Source organism: Pagrus pagrus (genome assembly GCF_965226575.1).
Source record: "Pagrus pagrus genome assembly, chromosome: 2".
NCBI lineage: Eukaryota > Metazoa > Chordata > Actinopteri > Spariformes > Sparidae > Pagrus > Pagrus pagrus.
In genome coordinates, this window is record NC_140186.1 from 36,205,813 (window position 1) to 36,223,613 (window position 17,801).

At 41.6% G+C, this 17,801-nt stretch overlaps 1 protein-coding gene across 7 annotated transcripts in view; it reads left to right on the top strand.

The window, feature by feature from the left end:
- The window catches only part of tenm3 (teneurin transmembrane protein 3), a 454,093-nt gene that overhangs the window by 338,122 nt on the left and 98,170 nt on the right, over positions 1 to 17,801 (top strand). For all 7 annotated transcript variants that reach the window (XM_084378327.1, XM_084378328.1, XM_084378329.1 and 4 more), the window contains one exon: positions 8,703 to 8,846. In XM_084378327.1, coding sequence (XP_084234453.1) covers positions 8,703 to 8,846 — 144 coding nt within the window. The remainder of the gene's footprint in view (positions 1 to 8,702; positions 8,847 to 17,801) is intronic.

The window sequence follows — 17,801 nt, forward strand, 5'->3', positions numbered from 1 at the left end:
GCAACCTGTTTGTGATTTTTATCTGAGGCGTTACGTTGTACATCACTGACGTCACATTTCACGTCACAAATGCGCCAGAAAATGTTGTAACAGAAGAGAGAACAACAATAGACCCATTGTGAAAGAAGCAGAGCCGCATGATTAGATTATTTTATCTCCCTTCAAGTTAGCCTGGCGCTAAACCGTAGCTCAGCCGGCTCAGTCTACGATCCAGCTATTTTCATAGCCAGGAAATCAAGCTTTTTTGGCTTCAAAACACCACTGAGCAGCTTTCATAGGAATGAACATGGCTCCACCTCCAACACTGCGTCCAGTTATTAACATCCTTGAATAGACCGTATCCCAAATTCCTTCCTTATTTACGTGCCACCACCGGATGTTGATAGCGCGTCATCATTTCGCGCCGCGGAATTTCGCAAACGTTTCGATCAAAGCTTTTGTTTACTAAAGTTTACATATTCCCATTGCATACAAAAGCCAGATCTTAGCAGGTTCAAGTGGGACTGTTAACCAGTGGAAAAGGGGTATATGTCTCAATAATAGTATGCCAATTGCCATTGTTACAGCATGTTGTCATCACATTTTTTTCTAGTTAAATCTGGTATAAAATAAAAAACACCTCTGTGTGTTTGTTTTTCGCAAAAACAACACACTCATCGCATGCAGTAGGCTATGTGCAGACTGTGCACATTTATCTTTAAAAAAGACCCTGAGTCAGAGTGGGGGAAACGTGTCAGTCAGTGTTCACTGATTCATTATTTACCAGACTTAACCTCCATTTCCTTAACGATAGGACCACCAGCATTCTAGCATCTGCCACAACGTCTGCCAGAGCATATCATTTTATTGTTTGTGTTCATAAGCACATACTGTAAACAATGCATTTGTTTGATGAAGTTACAAGAAATTATGGAAAATAAACATAAAAATAAAAATATATCATAGAGCATAGAGCAGGATCGGCAGCCTTTTGGATGTCCTGTGCCAACCATGTGTAGGCCTGTATTTTTTTTTTTTATTTGCGCATTGATTTTGAGCCTTGTTTATTGTCTGTTGCTGTTTGCATTTGACATAAGATGAAAATAGCCATACTGCACATACAAAATAGCCTGAACCGTTTGTTATATCAAACAGCCCTGCTGCACTGCGATCAGAGCTTCTCACTATTTGCTTGTTAATTCAAATGTCCAGAAAACTTCAACAACTTGACAATGCACTTTCATGGGTTCACGGGAAGCATAATAGTTGATAATAATGTACAAGTGTATGACATGAGTTGGAAATGAAATCTGTACAACAATTAAATTGTACCAATTCAACACAAAAAAAACTCCTGATTTGCACTGAAGTTTGACAACATACGGTGCACAGTAACTGTGGTGAGGAGGGATTGTCCTGTAGTGCTGGATTCTTCTGGACACACATAAAGCTGCAGACTGCTAAGTTCAAATAGGTTTTGCAGAAAGGCTTTGACAGGGAAATGCCTTGGACATAATAGGAATGCTAACCTCTCTGACGCCTTTATGAGGGACAAGTCAAGATGGCATACCCCTCTGTGAGTTATTACTGCTGGTAGCCAGGCTTAATGGGTTGAACATTCAGATGATTTACTGCTATGTTTGTAATATCTCTGAAACTGGTGCTCATAAGTTCTTATCAGGAAGCGTAACCACCAAGAATGTCTGGCAAACTCATTCCATATCAAGAATTTGCTTAGCAAGACTGTTCTCACTAGTGTGTTAAACACAGAAGTTCCATTTGAATGTGTCAGCTGGAATGCCTTCAGTTTTATCAATAGACAAAAACACAAAAACATCTACTCCTTTCCGATTAAAGGGAAAAACTAGAGTACAGATTAAGTGGTGGAAATGAACTGATGTGGGATGCAAAATACAATAAAACACAGTCCAAACAAAAAGGCTTATACACCTATTCAATCCTCTACAGACAACTGTTAAATCCCTCCCTTCCTAAATTCCAGATTTGAGACAATTTCGACATTCAATTCAGGACATCATGGGCTGACATATGATTGTGAATGTAGAAAGTAGTGATCTCCAAAACTATGCTTTCTTGTGGGAAATGCTTTCCTCTTCTTTTTCTTGGCAAAAACATTGGCTTTCCCAACAGTGATAGATGTGTTTTGGCTCATGGACTGGCTTTCTAAGTTGGTCAGTAACTATGAGATAATTGTGAAAGTCTTTAAGATAGAGTTTGGAGACAGCATCAATGGGTTACAAGCCAAGACAGTGATTAATAATGGATACGGAAGGATAGATGATCTATGTCAAGGAAAGCGTGGAAGCATATCTGCTGTCTGCTGTCCTTTGCAGTGAACAAGGCATTACGTCAGGATAACTCTTGGCCATTACAGCAATGAGCGACACACTTACAAATAATTATGTTGTCAGAATGATGATGTATGAAATTAAGAAAGAATGTAAGGACCATGTACAGTATTTATTTTTCAAATAGATACCAGGATAGCTGATCAGCAGGAGACTTGTATTGTCAAATTCAAACATTATAGCAGCTATAATGGATATCAAATACAGAGAATCATCACCTGAATCTGAAGCTCTTCTCAGCTTTGCAGAGCTTTATAGTGAGTTTCACTCTCACCGTTTGATTATTTTAAAAGCAAAAGCTCCCTGTATACTTTATATTGTATACTGCCTGTTCAACTGCAAACAGCAACCAAATATATACAGCTATCAATTAGCTGGTGAACATAGTGGAGCATTCAGCAACTAAAGAACCTGGTAAAAAGAGTTGCTAGAGACCAAACAAAGCTTAAAAGAGTATGAATATTGAACATTCATCAGGTAGACACAAACACAACTCCAAATTAAAGCTGCAAGCAGCGATGAACGGGCCCTCGCAGTCCACGCGGTCAGGGTGTGCTGCTGTCGGGGCCTGCCAGTTACCCTGCCCCATTGCCCGATTACTGTGTATGTATGTCTTAACTGTCCGTGTGTTAATGGGACTGCATTTGGTGAAGATATGGAAGACTGTCTGTTTGACCACAATGTGCAGGAAATAGTTGTTTTATATTATGGATGTTGTTTGGACTATCACAAATGTTTTAATAACTTTTTGTCAGAAGGGTTCACAGATGCTGTGTGCAAAGTTTGGTGCAAATCGGAGAAATTGGGCAGAGGAGTTGGAAAAAGTAGGTTTGCGACATTCCGGAATTTGCAAATGGAAATGTAGCGTGAAAGTGGGCGTGGCCTAAATCACACAATTCAGCTGTATGCAGGGAACACGTAGATATAAGGTTTAACAATGTGCGGCATGTTATGTGGGAGTCATTAGGCAAAAGCGTTTTTTGTGTTGATAATAGTGCCACCTGCTGGTCATTTTTGGTGTTTGAGTTACAGGGGCCCGTCTATACCACACCTATGAATTTCATATCCATAAGTGTTGTGGTGTGGGCACAGTGCCAAATATGAAATTAGACTGCCACCAGAGCGCCACCTAGTGTCGGATCGGCAATACGTTCGTCATCTATCCTCACGAGGGCATTGGCAATGAGTGTACCAAATTTCATGGTAATCTGACAAACGGATGTGGAGATATAAATTACTACAATTGAAATAACGCCACCTAGTGGTCATGTCCCAACATTTTGCACAGAGCCTTAGGGGCTCATGGGGAAGTAGTATCCTGAGTTTCATGTCATTTGGAAACACCAATGTGGAGATATGAATCACTTCCTGTTTGGAGCAAAATCTACAGGAAGTTGTTATTTAATAACTTGAGTATTCTTTGGAATATCAAAATTCTTTTAATAACTTTTTGTGAGGAGGGTCCACAGATGCTGTTTGCAAAGTTTGGTGCAAATCGGTGAAATTGCCTGGGAGGAGTTCGAAAAAGTAGGTTTGCGACATTTGGCGAGCTTGCGAAAAAAAAACGGGAGGCAGATATGGGCGTGGCAGGAAATTGTTGTTTTATATTTTGGGCGTTCTTTGGACTACCACATTTGTTTTGATAACCTTTTGTCAGCAGGGTTCACAGATGCTGTGTGCAAAGTTTCGGGCAAATCGGAGAAATTGGCTGGGAGGAGTTTGATAAAGTAGGTTTGCGACATTCAGCAAATTTGTGAATGGAAATGTAGCGTGAAAGTGGGCGTGGCCTACATCACACAATTCAGCTGTATGCAGGGAACACGTAGATATAAGGTTTAACAATGTGCGGCATGTTGTGTGGGAGTTATTAGGCAAAAACGTTTTTTGTGCTGATAATAGCGCCACCTGCTGGTGATTTTTGGTGTTTGAGTTACAGGGGCCAGTCTTTACCACACCTATGAATTTCATATCCATAAGTGTTGTGGTGTGGGCACAGTGGCAAATATGAAATTAAACTGCCACCAGAGCGCCACCTAGTGGCGTATCGGTCAAAGCTTCAACAGATATCCTCAGGAGGGCATTGACAATAATTGTACCAAGTTTCGTGTTAATCTGAGCAAGTGATGTGAGATACAAAATACTTCAATGTAAAGAGCGCCACCTAGTGGTCATCCGCAAAGATTTTGCACAGGGCCTGAGGGGCTCATGGGGAAGTAGTATCCTGAGTTTCATGGCACATTTTGTTACAAACAGGAAGTCTTGCATATCTCCACATTGCTTTGACCCAATGACATGAAACTCAGGATACTCCTTGGCGGCAGTCTAATTTCATATTTGGCACTGTGCCCACACCACAACACTTATGGATATGAAATTCATAGGTGTGGTAAAGACTGGCCCCTGTAACTCAAACACCAAAAATCACCAGCAGGTGGCGCTATTATCAACACAAAAAACGTTTTTGCCTAATAACTCTCGCATAACATGCCGCACATTATTAAACCTTATATCTACGTGTTCCCTGCATACAGCTGAATTGTGTGATGTAGGCCACGCCCACTTTCACGCTACATTTCCATTCACAAATTTGCTCAATGTCGCAAACCTACTTTTTCAAACTCCTCCCACCCAATTTCTCTGATTTCCCCCTAACTTTGCACACAGCATCTGTGAACCCTGCTGACAAAAGGTTATTAAAACAAATGTGGTAGTCCAGAGGACGCCCAAAATATAAAACAACAATTTCCTGCAAATTGTGGTCAAACAGACAGTCTTGCATATCTTCATCAAATGCAGTCCCATTAACACTTAAGTTTTTTTGATTGTGTTCCATGCCCCAATGACGGTTTGTGAAAAATGTTGTGCAAATCCGCCAATAGGGAGCGCTTTTATTGCTAAATGATGAAAGAACAGCTTTCCTGCCTTCACTTTTGATTTCTCAGCGGAAGTTGTTGCATGAAGAAGCCCCGACAGCCACATGCCCCGACAGCAACGTGAAGCGACAGCAGCATGCCCCGACGCGCGTGGACTGCGAGGGCCCGTTCATCGCTGCTTGCAGCTTTAATTATATTTATTTTGCAAATGTAATCAAATTTTTGTGGTTCACCACTGCTTGGCTTGCAGTCTTAAGATTGTTGTCTTGTTGTCAACCATTTGACGCACCTCTGAATTTCCATGTGTTTTGGATGATGTGCGAAGGAGGTCAATGGAAATTCCTGTCTCCACTATGTGGCACTAGAGAAAACTGGCTAATTACAAGTTAGATTTAAGGATGTCAAGGATACACTGCACCTTGAAGATTTAATGTTAATGAAAAAATTGTCACACTTGTCTTACTTCCTGTTGCCAGTAGGTGGCACAATGACTATACCTCCTTATTGGCATCAAGAAGTGTTTTGAGTGGGACTCTGATCAAACATTTGAAATTTTGGAAAGACTGGATCATTTACACAGAAGTTCAAACAACTTCCTGTTTCATTGTGAATAATTCCTTGCTACTGCATCAAAGTCCAATGAGAACTCAAAATCTTCACTACATACCATCATTAAGGCCTTGAGGATTTTCTGACCAAATCTGAAGTAGATTTGGTCAGCCAGCTATAAGGAGCAGCCAGCTATAAGTAAAAAAAAAGAAAAAGTTATTTCCTGTTGCCACTAGGTGGCACTAAGTCTGAAAAGAAAAAAAAGGAAAGTTTGGGCCAGATTTGACCCTGTATAGTGGAGTTGCATGAACTTTCAAGTTTCAAGTTCAATCATTGACTTTCGCTGCCCCACCATGATCAAGCCATTGCACGAAAACTCACAATCTTCACAATAAAGCACGATTAAGTTCTGAAGTGTTCTGTCACAATGTATGAGGCAGATGTAGTCATCTGGCTCAGAGCAGTACCTCACAGATTAGAAAATTACATTTCTTGGTGCCACTAGGGGACACTATGCGTGTGACTGAATATTTGCATGTAAGTGTGTTCAGACTGGGACTTCTACCAAACGTGAAGTTTGGTGCAGATTTGACCACATAGTGGAGTTACAACAATGTCCTCTTTTACGGTGAATCATCGACCTTCGCTGTAATGCCACTGTCACACCTTTCCGCAAAAACTTAAGCTAAACCTTAAACTAGAAGCTAAACTAAAGCTTTATATAACTTTTCATCACAAAGGTGTTAAAACTGGCCCATGCAAATTATAAGTTGATTGGGTCAAAGCTTTAGGGGGAGACATCTCCCAAATTCAAAATGGTGCTGAAGGTGAGGCTCACCCAGGGCGTCATGCAAGCCAGGACCGCCACTGCTTCCGCATTGTGCAGCCCGTAGAGCGTGCGCACTGGAGACTTCCGGCGACTGAGCCGGCTAACTTCCCGTTTTAAACCCAGACCCACTTCCTCGGGGGTTGGGACCAATAGGCTATTTTTTAGATCCAGGTGTGGTAGACGTGTGGTTTAGGGGGCGCTAGCAAGCCATTTTGCCCCACCCATGTCCAAGATCCATACATTATCGAGTATGTTAAGCCTCTCAAAAATGCAATTTATTTTGGGCTAAGAAAGAATAATTCCTTGCATTTCGAGAGGGTCCTCACACTGTTTCACTGCTTGGGCCTACTAAGCAATGATCTCCTGAACATACACATAACAACTTAGACCAAAAAGTACATTTGCAATTCGGAACATAAAACAGCAAAATTGGCTTGGAGCAGTACCTCACAGTGCCACTAGGAGGCGCTATGAGTGTAACTGAATGTTGGCATGTAAATGTGTTCAGGCTTGGACTCTTACAGAACATATGCTTGATGCAGAATTGACCATGTACAGTGGAGTTACAAAATGGTGAATCAGGCGAATCAAACCTTCGGCGTGCTGCCACTGCCACGCCATTCAACAAAGCCACAAGCTTTAAATAACTTTTCATTACGAAGGTGTTAAAATTGGCCTCTGAAAATTTGAAGTTGATCAGGTTAAAGCTGTAGGAATTCATTGTGACACAACCTGTTCAAATCACCAAAAATAAGCAGAAACATTTCTGATTACGGGCTTCCTGTTGTGTTGAGGTAGTGGCATCAAGAGACCTTTTTGTAGATGTAGATGCGATAGATGTGTGCACTGAATTTCATGCATGTATATTAAACTAGACTCTTACCAATTGTGCGAAGTTTGCTGCAGATTCAACCATGCACAGTGAATTTACAGCAACTTCCTGTTTCCTGGAAAGACATCAATATTTGCTGCATGGCCACACCCTTTCAAGAAAACTCATGATTTCAATAACTTTTAATCACAAAGTTGTTTGGTTTGGCCTGTGAAAATTTGAAGTTGATCTGGTTAAAGCTGTAGGAGCTGTTCGTTAAAGTACAACATGTGCAAATTGCCAACATGAGCACTAAATTAAATATGGCTGAATTCCTGTTGGGTTTATCTTATTGCACCAAGAGACTTTTTTGTACGTCTGAGTGGGATACACAATTGTCCTGAATTTCATACATGTGGGTGAAAGTAGGCCTAGGGGCTGTGTTTTAGGGGCGCTAGCGAGCCATTTATCCCCGCCCATTGACAATTCCTGAACTGCTGGATGGATAAATAAGAAACTGTCTGTGAATAAGTTCACTATGTAAACAAAAAAGTATCAGTTCTTTCACAGCTTCTTTCTGCTACCCCAAGTGGCCAAAATAACAGGTTTTTAAGTTTCAAGAATGGAGTTAACTTCTCAAGTTAGTGTTTGATTTGACATATCTCTATTTTACCCTATTTTAGATCACAACACACCAGCTCTTCCTCTATTTCCTTCAATCAGCTCAATTGCTCTTGGGACACTTTTCATATTGCGTCATAATTACCCTGTTTTCGTAATTAATCCATCCATGCATCTATTATGAAATTATTATAGAGCTAAAGAGTTTTGTACTATCATCTCCTAATTACTGCACAGAGTAAAAACGGATTACTGTAATATATTGGTGGAGCAGTTTTACAACCCACATCCTGTGTGGCACCTTTGCCTCTGTCTTTTCCTCTGTCTTTCTAAACATCCATCCCTCCCTTCTACTTCTACCAATTGTACCTGCCTTTCCTTCTCTCTTCTCCCTTAGGGCTGCGTGCATGTGCACGTATGAATACAAATGCCTGATGTTCATAATTCCATAGAAGCATTTGTGAATGGACAGTTCCATTATGATGTGTCACCTTTTACCCATTGTGATTAAGCAATTATCCTACCCTTGACATTACAGTGTTGTATGTCTTGTATGTATTTTGATTTGGTCTGAAGCACATAATAATAATGCAAAACATGTTTTATTTGAACATTAGCACAGTCAATGAAAAGAGCTGAATAACCGGCCTTGCCCTGTGTCTGTCCTATAGTGTCGGTGGGGTTTGAATATGAGTCCTGCCTGGACCTCATCTTGTGGGAGAAAAGAACGGCCATTTTACAAGGATATGAGCTGGATGCCTCCAATATGGGAGGATGGACGCTGGATAAACATCACATCCTTGACCTGCAGAATGGTAGGTGCTATGACATGACAAAACCATATCCTGCACTATATCACCGTGCCACAATGGACATTGGCGATGAACAACAAAAACTTGCAATCTTCACAATAAAGCATAATTAAGGGTCTGAAGTGTTCTGTCACCATGTATGAGGCAGATGTAGTTGTCTGGTTGGTGGTGGGGGGGATCTGTTGGCAGTACTGAGTGACAGTCTCGTTGGAGGGTGTCTGCCGCTGAGCTGCAGGAGGGAGCTAAGAAAACCGGACCGAAAACTGAACACTGGAAAAAGGGCAAAAGACAAAAGCAAAAAACAGAAAATACATATAAAACACACATACAATGAAACTAAAATGACAGGACCATGACAGATATTAGAACCCCAGTAGAACCTTGTGGTGTCAGTTTTGTTATAATAGAACACAATCATTAACTTTTTGTAGAAAAGTGGTTTTTAAACTTTAGGAATTAATTCAATATGCTAATTATCACTGCCTCTGAGCCTGTGAGAGGCAGATAAGTTTACCAAATCTCACAGATAGCCTTTTGCTAATGTTTCCAGCTCTCTAGTCACCAATAGCAGATGTTATTGGTGCTGGAAGACTGTGGTTGCTCTCGGATACCTGCAGGGGCCAGTAGTGGAGGACTGGTTTAACTGACTGGTCTGAATGTGCTGTATGTATTAGCACATGAATGTGAATACAGTGTGTATACAGACCTTTACTTGTTTCCTTTACATATTCGTAATTAGTTATAATCAGCTGGTTTGTGAAGGATGCATTACTGGTTCTAGTGCTGTTGATCACCTATATTTGAAGACAGTAAAGAAAAAACACTATACTATACTTTACTATACCAGAGTATTTAAAAAATGCATTTTGCAGCTTCGAAGGCACTTTGATTTCATAAACCCCCTCCCTTGTCTCCTGGCTGTCCTCTATCTGTCACCCCATCCATCACATTGCTATTCATCCCTCTTTCCCTGCTGTCCTCTTGGGCTTTCAACACCTTGTCACCCACAGTGTGTGTGTGTGTCATTTCTGTGTGTGAGCGTGTGTGTTTAAAATATGCATGTGTTTTGTCATTTTCTGTTTATATGCACACTGGTCTCTGTGGGTGTGATTTTGTGTCTTGAGGGGACAGTACTGCGAAACACAATGTGCTTTTGTCCTTGTTTAGACCAAAACACACTATATGGCCATAGAAAAAACCTTGTTTGTGTTTGAGAGGGATGGAGTCTGTCAAATATGCATCGTTTTCTTTGTGGCTCCACTAATGATGTCGACAGGGCAATGTTTTAACAAGTCTGTACAGTGAGTGATAACTGGCAATGAGATATTGTATCTTGTTAAGTGTTTTCATATTTTCACAGAGATGACCAGCTACTTTCCTATTTACTGTCTCATATTCAAATCTGAGTTTATCTACATATATACATATATTTCTGTAGATAAAAATAGCAGTGGTGCAGCTTTAAGGTATGCCCTGCATTTACTTTGTAAATTCCCTGGTCCATGAGTGATTACCATCAGACTATAAGACAGCCCCCAATGATGTATGGAGAACACATGACACATTTGCAGTTCATTATATATCTACAGCACAATGCCATCTTAATCATAACACTACTCATCATGCTGCTAACCAATACAACATTTTTACAAAAGACCATGGTATCACAAAATGTGGTTAGATCTTTGAGCTCTTCATCTACTCAGCTCTTTTTAACCTGACATGTACTCAAGTTAGAAGTTAACAGTCACACAACATAGGTGCTTGTGTCAGTCTTGTAGGTTCCAGATAATTTTTTGTACTGCCTGAACAATTCTCGATTTTTGGGATCGATGCTGATACCTATATTCGGAAGTAAAAAACAGAAGTGCTATCTATCAACACAATTTTTTTTAAATTATTCCTTGAATGTGGTTGTCAAACACCCACACAACAAAGACGTGTAATGGAGGCAGAATATTTTACAGTTTATCAATAAACTTAAATGTCTAAAATGACATGAGCGCATTGAAACATTAAACTTCAATTTATTAATTAGAAATTATCCCAAGAATCTTTTTCTGCATTATTATCCCTAAAAAAAGTTCATATCAGCTTTTATTGGACAATATAGATGCAATACATCTGTGATAGGTCAACATCAGACGATAATATCAGCTAACTGATTCATCGGACAGGCTCTATCTTTCTGGCGTGATCCAGCACAAATTAAGTCCTGACCCACAAAGTGTGTGAAACCAAACTGTTTTCACTTTCTGTTAGCAAAATAATGATTGGCTCTTTCTATCCATGGATAGAATATCCATGGATATTTTTGTTTGAAGCTGAATTTCACGAAAAGGTAAAACAAGAAGTTTATAATACATATTTGTCAGTACAGTAAATATTTGAAGTAGCTGTGCTGTTTTATGAAATAACAAAGTATCACAATAAACAACATTAAACAACAAAAGTATGACAATACAGTTTATTACAAATAATCAGAAATCTATGTCATATAAACTGTGATGTGGATTTTTATTGTGGGAAAGAGAGGCACTAGCAAAGATAAAAACACAGACATTAATGTAATGAGATTTAATAAAGGAAAACAAAAAATACAGAGAGCAAAGAGAATAAGGGAGGAAAAAAGAACACACTGAATGTGTGTAGACTAGTCCACACCTTTTTACACACACACGCACACACACATACACACACAGACACACCTGTTGCTATGTTATCTGCAAGCACTGAGAGGTGATCACTGCTCAGATTAGACTGGGGATAGAGAGAGAGTGGGAGACACAGAGAGAGACATACACAGAGAGAGAGACACACAAGCCGTTTTATACTGGCCAATAAGCCGCCAATTGGCCGTCCTTTTTGCGACTAGGTCTGCGGATTTAGACAGAAGGCGGCAAATTGGCGGTCTGTTTTGGTCCGCCAATTTGCCCCTCTCCCAATTTGACGCCTCGAAGGGTACACTTATTTCCGCCTCCATCGCTATCTAAATCGGAGACGTAAATGTGCCGGAAATTGCGTGAGATGGGCGGAGGTGTCGATGACCTGCACTGTTGTGCGACAGCTGATCACAGCAGTCAGTCCATCACTTCTTTCGCAGACGTCAAGATGAGCAACTGGAAAGCCGCTGAGATGCTAGCGTCTCCTCGGTCTCTGTAGCTGACAGCTAGCAGACACAACCAAACAGCTAGTAGCTGCTGTCAGCTTGTTGTGTAGCGGCAAGCTACGAACGGTCGCTACTTTCAAAGTAAAAGCTCCCCACTAAGAACACAGTTCTAACATCCAATGGGGTGCAATGTAAAGCTCTTATTTTGAAGACAAATTTGTTGTCATTGTTCACTGTCCAACTTCGTGCTTCACGTCACGTCACATGTTTACGCCTACTCCAGTGGCGGCCAAGTGGCGGCTTTTGGAAAAGGAGGAATATTACGCCTCCCTTTTAGAAAGACAAGGCGGCAGATTGCCGCCCTTACCTTGGAGCAAATGCGCCGCATTTTCTATCTAAAAAGGGCTACAGAGAGAGAGAGAGAAAGACACACACACACACACAGAGAGAGAGAGAGAGAGACACAGAGAGATTTTGGATTTTTAAGAATAACTTTATTCTGTCATTTTTCCAAAAAGACATCATGTTCAGAAACACAGACAAATCAATAAATAAATAGTAGTCTTTAAAAAATAACTCCTCAGAAAAAGAAATAGCTGGCTTTCTTTCACAGAGCACAACACATCACCATGAGCCAACATCAGGCTGAACTGATCGACATCTTTCATCTCTCTTTAATAATTAAAATCAATCACTACTCTGGCTTTGACCATCTTCCTGAACAATAGTGTCAGATCAATGTCTACTGAGTCATCAATTTACCTCTTCCTGCTCACATAAACAGCCATCTTTGCTTGTCCCAACATGAAGTTTATAAGTTGACATTTATGTTTAGCTGACTTTCTGTATTTAAAACCAAAAATTAACACTTTTCTGAATAAGCTCTCCAACAACATGAACTATGGCAGCAGGCGCGCACACTCTGAATAATAGTGGAACACAGTTTCTTCATCAGGACAGAGAGGACTCACTCAAACCTCTGTTAATAACAGACAGAAAGGCATTGACTGCTACTGCACCTTGTACGAGCCTCCACTGTAAGTCAGCTACCTTCTTTATAACGGGGGCTTGTATAAACCCCTCCAGGCAGGTTTGACGGAAAGCAGCGCCTCTACTGGGTAAATGTATAATGTCCTCCTTCTTCCTTTGGAAGAAACAGAACGGCCTGAGGAATCCAGTGCAGTTTATACCAAAAGAAATCAACCAGGACAGCTTGAATTCTAGAAAGCAACTTTGAGGTGGGATCCACACAAGCCAGTCTGTGCCATAAAGAAGAGGACACCAGATTGGTAATGACCAGTGTGCACCCTCTATAGGACATGCTTTGCAGAAGCCACTTCCATTTTTGAGCCTGCCCCTATTTTCTCTAAAGCATTCTCCCAGTTCTTTTCCAACATGGATTCTTCACCCAAGAACACTCCCATGTACTCCATCCCCCCTTTCTGCCAAGTGAGCCCTCCTGGTAGAGCCAAGTTATCTAAAATCTTTTTCCCAACTAGCACAGCTTCACTATTTTTCCAGTTTATGGGAGCAGAAGAGATATAAATAGAATAAAATATCAATATCTTGCTGTTTTTTGAAGATAATCACATCAACAACAACGTCATCTGCATATGGTGATAATTTAACAGCTGACGTTCAACTGGAAAGCAGACACCTGAGAGCTCTTTCCTGAGTTCGTGTAGCAGAGATTCAATGGCGAGGGAATACAACATCCCAGGAAGAGAGCATCCCTGCCATACCCCCTTCTGGACAACAAAAGATGCAGCCTGTTGTGGCAATTTCTTGTGAACAGAGAACCAAAGACAGGAAAGAGTTGTCGTTCCTTTATTCAACACTTGTAAGTGGGCGCTTCAACCATCAACATGTAATGCTTCTGGCTAAAGGCACAAAAACATCCCCTTGTCCGTTTTTTCTTATATGCATTCACACAACCCAACTTACACCCACATCTGGAGTCTATACATCAACACACTTGTCAATTATTACCTTTTGGGACCCAAAGCCAAGGATGAGACAATGGAGGCTGGTAACATAAGAAACACAAAATTTGTCAATACTGTCAATATTGCTTAAAGGATGTCCCATGTGCAGTATTTTTTCACTACACTCCACCCTTTTGAGCATTTATTGCTCACATCAAGTGAAAATACTAACACAAGGAAACTTACACATTTCACACATAAGCATAATTATAATCACTTCAAACGAAACTACATGATATAAATCCACCCCAAAACATGCTTTATAATCTTTCTTTTAACTGCAAACACATGATAAGACATCAGACCATTAAAAGTTACATAGATTCATCATCCGCGTGATAAGGAGGGATCCAAGTTGGGAATGAGTCACTGTCATCCTCAGACTTCAGTAGAACATATTGTTGGATTTGTCCTCCCACCATATAACTAATCCATCTATACATTAAAGCTCTCATACATGTCAGTGCACAAGTACAGAAACACAGAACTGCCCCAAATGCAGTTAACACTGAAATCAATACATGTACCAACACTGCACCCCATGGACCCAATTTATCATTCAACCACATATTAAAACTATCCCCTGCAGAATCAGATGGCCCAAAGGGCCATTACCTTTGTAATGTTGTCAGAATGATCAGGAATCAGGGTCGTGCATGCTTCACCTGTTGAACGTAAAGTTACACATAGATCTCCAGTTCTAGCCATAAGGTAATCTAATGCCATGTCATGCTTTAACAGAGTGAGCCTGTGTGATTTGTCATTACTTGATAAAAACTCAAATCCTTTAATAGTCTCATTAGTGAATGCAGACATTGTATAGGTGACATTATCAATGTGATCTGCAAGAAATGTCACACCATAAAATGGAAAAAGATATTGTGCCAACTCACGCTTCTCTCTGCTGGAGTTAAGTTCAGTACCTCTTAACATGATAACATTATGCACTCATGCTGCACATGCTGCACTTTGTTGGCAGCATATCAAGTATTATTTCCACATTGCCAATAATGTGAATACAGAAACCCCAATCCAAGTCCAACATGACATCTTAAATTATTATAAACAACAACTTGTTTTCCATCAATGGTCATAGTGTTGTTATGATCCACTGTGGCATTCACAGCCATTGACAGTCCTCCTTTGGCATACATCTTAAGTATCATCTGTCCTGTCAAATGTGTCTGACATTCTGATTGTCCCATTATCTGCCCCATACCGTTGTTGCAGACACAGGTTGTCCAGTATTTGCATCTCTGTTGGAACTTCCACCGGTGTTGCATTTCTTAGATATAAAAATGGTTGTGACCAAAGCTTTCTTCACAAAGCATGTGCCAGCATTTAATGGCTCACTCATTGGTTTTTGAAGAAGAGGGATCATCTTGTGGATCTGGAATCTTCTTACAGTGGCTGGCGTGTATCCATGTAGCTCTTTCTGCAATCTTAACCACTGATGCTGTGGTCAGCACAACTTGGTATGGTCCGGTCCACCTTGGAGATTTCCAACCCTTCTTCCTGAAGTCCTTCACCACGATCCAGTCCCCTGGTCTCAAATTGTGCAGTTAACCTTTAACCTCTCTTGGTAAGGCGTCTTTCACTTGTCTGTGAATATCACAAAGCGTTTGCATTTTACTATTTGGGGTACCCATTCTTATGGGCTTCTCTATAGGTCCCAGACCTGACAATGGCTTTTACGAGGTCCCAGACCTGCCAAGACTTTTCTAGAGGTCCCCACATACAGGCCTGTACCTGATAAAGATGGCGCCAGTGTGTGTGGCTGCCCGTCGGCTGCGTCTGCTGCTCCTGCAGTGCTTAGTGTGTTTATTGTTGTTAACCATCGGCACTAAACAAATTGAGTCTCTGCTGGTGTATGATTGCCAGTCTATGTTGTCTCTCCGATTGAATGTCAAAGATATTGTCCAGTCTGATCAAGGTGGACAGAATTCCCCTCCTCGCTCTTGGCGGGGATCCCGCCTCACCTGTACTGGGCCTGGGCCCTACCTTCTCGGCGGAAGCGTCCCCGTCGCCGCGGTAGACGCGGCAGTCGGCTGGTGAAGTTGAAGCCCCCTTCGGCTCTCTCAGCGCGGGGTAAACCACCGGCTCCTAAGGACGCTATCCCGGGCTCCCCGATCCACCGGACCACAGGCCCCAGCTCCCACCAGGATTGGCTTGGTGAACGCTAGATCCCTGGCGAACAAAACTTTCATCCTGAGGGATTTCTTCAGCTCCCGTGGCCTGGACTTCCTCTGTGTGACAGAGACTGGGATCGGTGGCGGTGAGTGCAGCGCTCTGGTCGAACTTTTACCCGCTGGCTGTTCTTACTTTAACTCCCCGCGGACGTCGGGTCGTGGTGGAGGAACGGCGACGGTTTACAAACGTTTTCAAATGTTTTTCCAGCTTTGAAGTAACTTTATTTGAGGTGGGTCGTTCTGACCGGGTGCTGTGCGCTGTCATTTACCGACCCCCCAAATACAATAAGGACTTTGTAAATGACTATTTCTGGCTTTCTGGCTAAAATCATGCCTAAGTATGACTGTGCCCTTTTTCTCTGGGATTTTAATATTCATGTGTGCTGTCCTGATAAGCCGTTGGTGAAGGACTTCTTAAGCCTTATTGACTCTTAATTTGGTGCAATGTGTGCCTGGTCCCACACATGAACACGGTCACACATTAGACCTCGTCCTTTCTCATGGCTTATCTGTTTCTAACTTGGACATCAGTGACGATGTGATTTCTGATCATATGCCTGTATTGTTCTAAATTGCTTTCTCATGTGCTCATGTTAAATCTGGCGCCCCTGTACATAATCGTCAGATTTTTAACTCTTCTACTGCCAGTGAATTCTCTGTGGCGTTTGATCAGCTCTGTGTCCGCCCTGCCTCTGTTAAAGCTCTGGTCTACGATCTGAGAAAGGTTTGAAAAAAGCACCCCACCCCCCCCACCCCCCCCACCCCCACACACACACACACACACATACACACACACCCCTCCCCTCTGTGCTCCTTAATCCCTCCCCTCCGAGCTCGTATCGCTCTCCCTTCGGAGCCTCCCGCGACACACCCCCACCCGCAACTAGCAACAAGAGCAACAAGCCGGCCGGCAGAAACCAAATACAGCCCAGCTTTGAATGTGGAGTAACGATGTCGGATTCACAGGTAAAATTATTACAATGCACGTTGAAACTCACGTAAATCTTGTAAGTCATTACAATGTCCACAGCTAAGCTCCACAGCCAAGCTAGCGTAGCGACATTAGCATGTTACAGCTACGTTACGTTACAGCTAGGTAATAACTTACCACAGCTAATTTAGCCACTTCTAAAAGTTATTGAGGGCCAAGAGATTAACAGATGCTGCCGTCATCTTTCATCACAACGATCGTTCCCACATTGTGGCTGAAAAATAAACCTCTGTGAGTCTCGGACCAGCTGTGTCCCAGCTGTTGTGTCTGAGTAGCACCAGACCGCGACACAAACGTGCCCGTAAACCATAATCTCTTGTTTATGACAGATAAGACACACAAATACACACATAGTAACGCGTTTATGATAATCCATCATATTGATTTAGCAAAGGCTTCATTGAAAACAAACGGACAGGACCGGGAGGAGGGTTAGCAAAACAGTTGAGTAGTGACCGGGCGAGAGGTTGTTATGGAGAAATAAATCCGGACAAATAAAACAAAAATCCGGAAATAAAATCGAAACCCCTCCGCTTCACGTTGGGGTTTCATTCATCCGTTCATTCATCTTACTTGCTGCCTCATTTAGCTGCCACGAGCAAATAAATAGGCTAATTTGGTGTAAACATGATAGCAATGTTAGCTTGTTGTTAGCTTACAATGCTAGCATAGAGGCTGACGTCT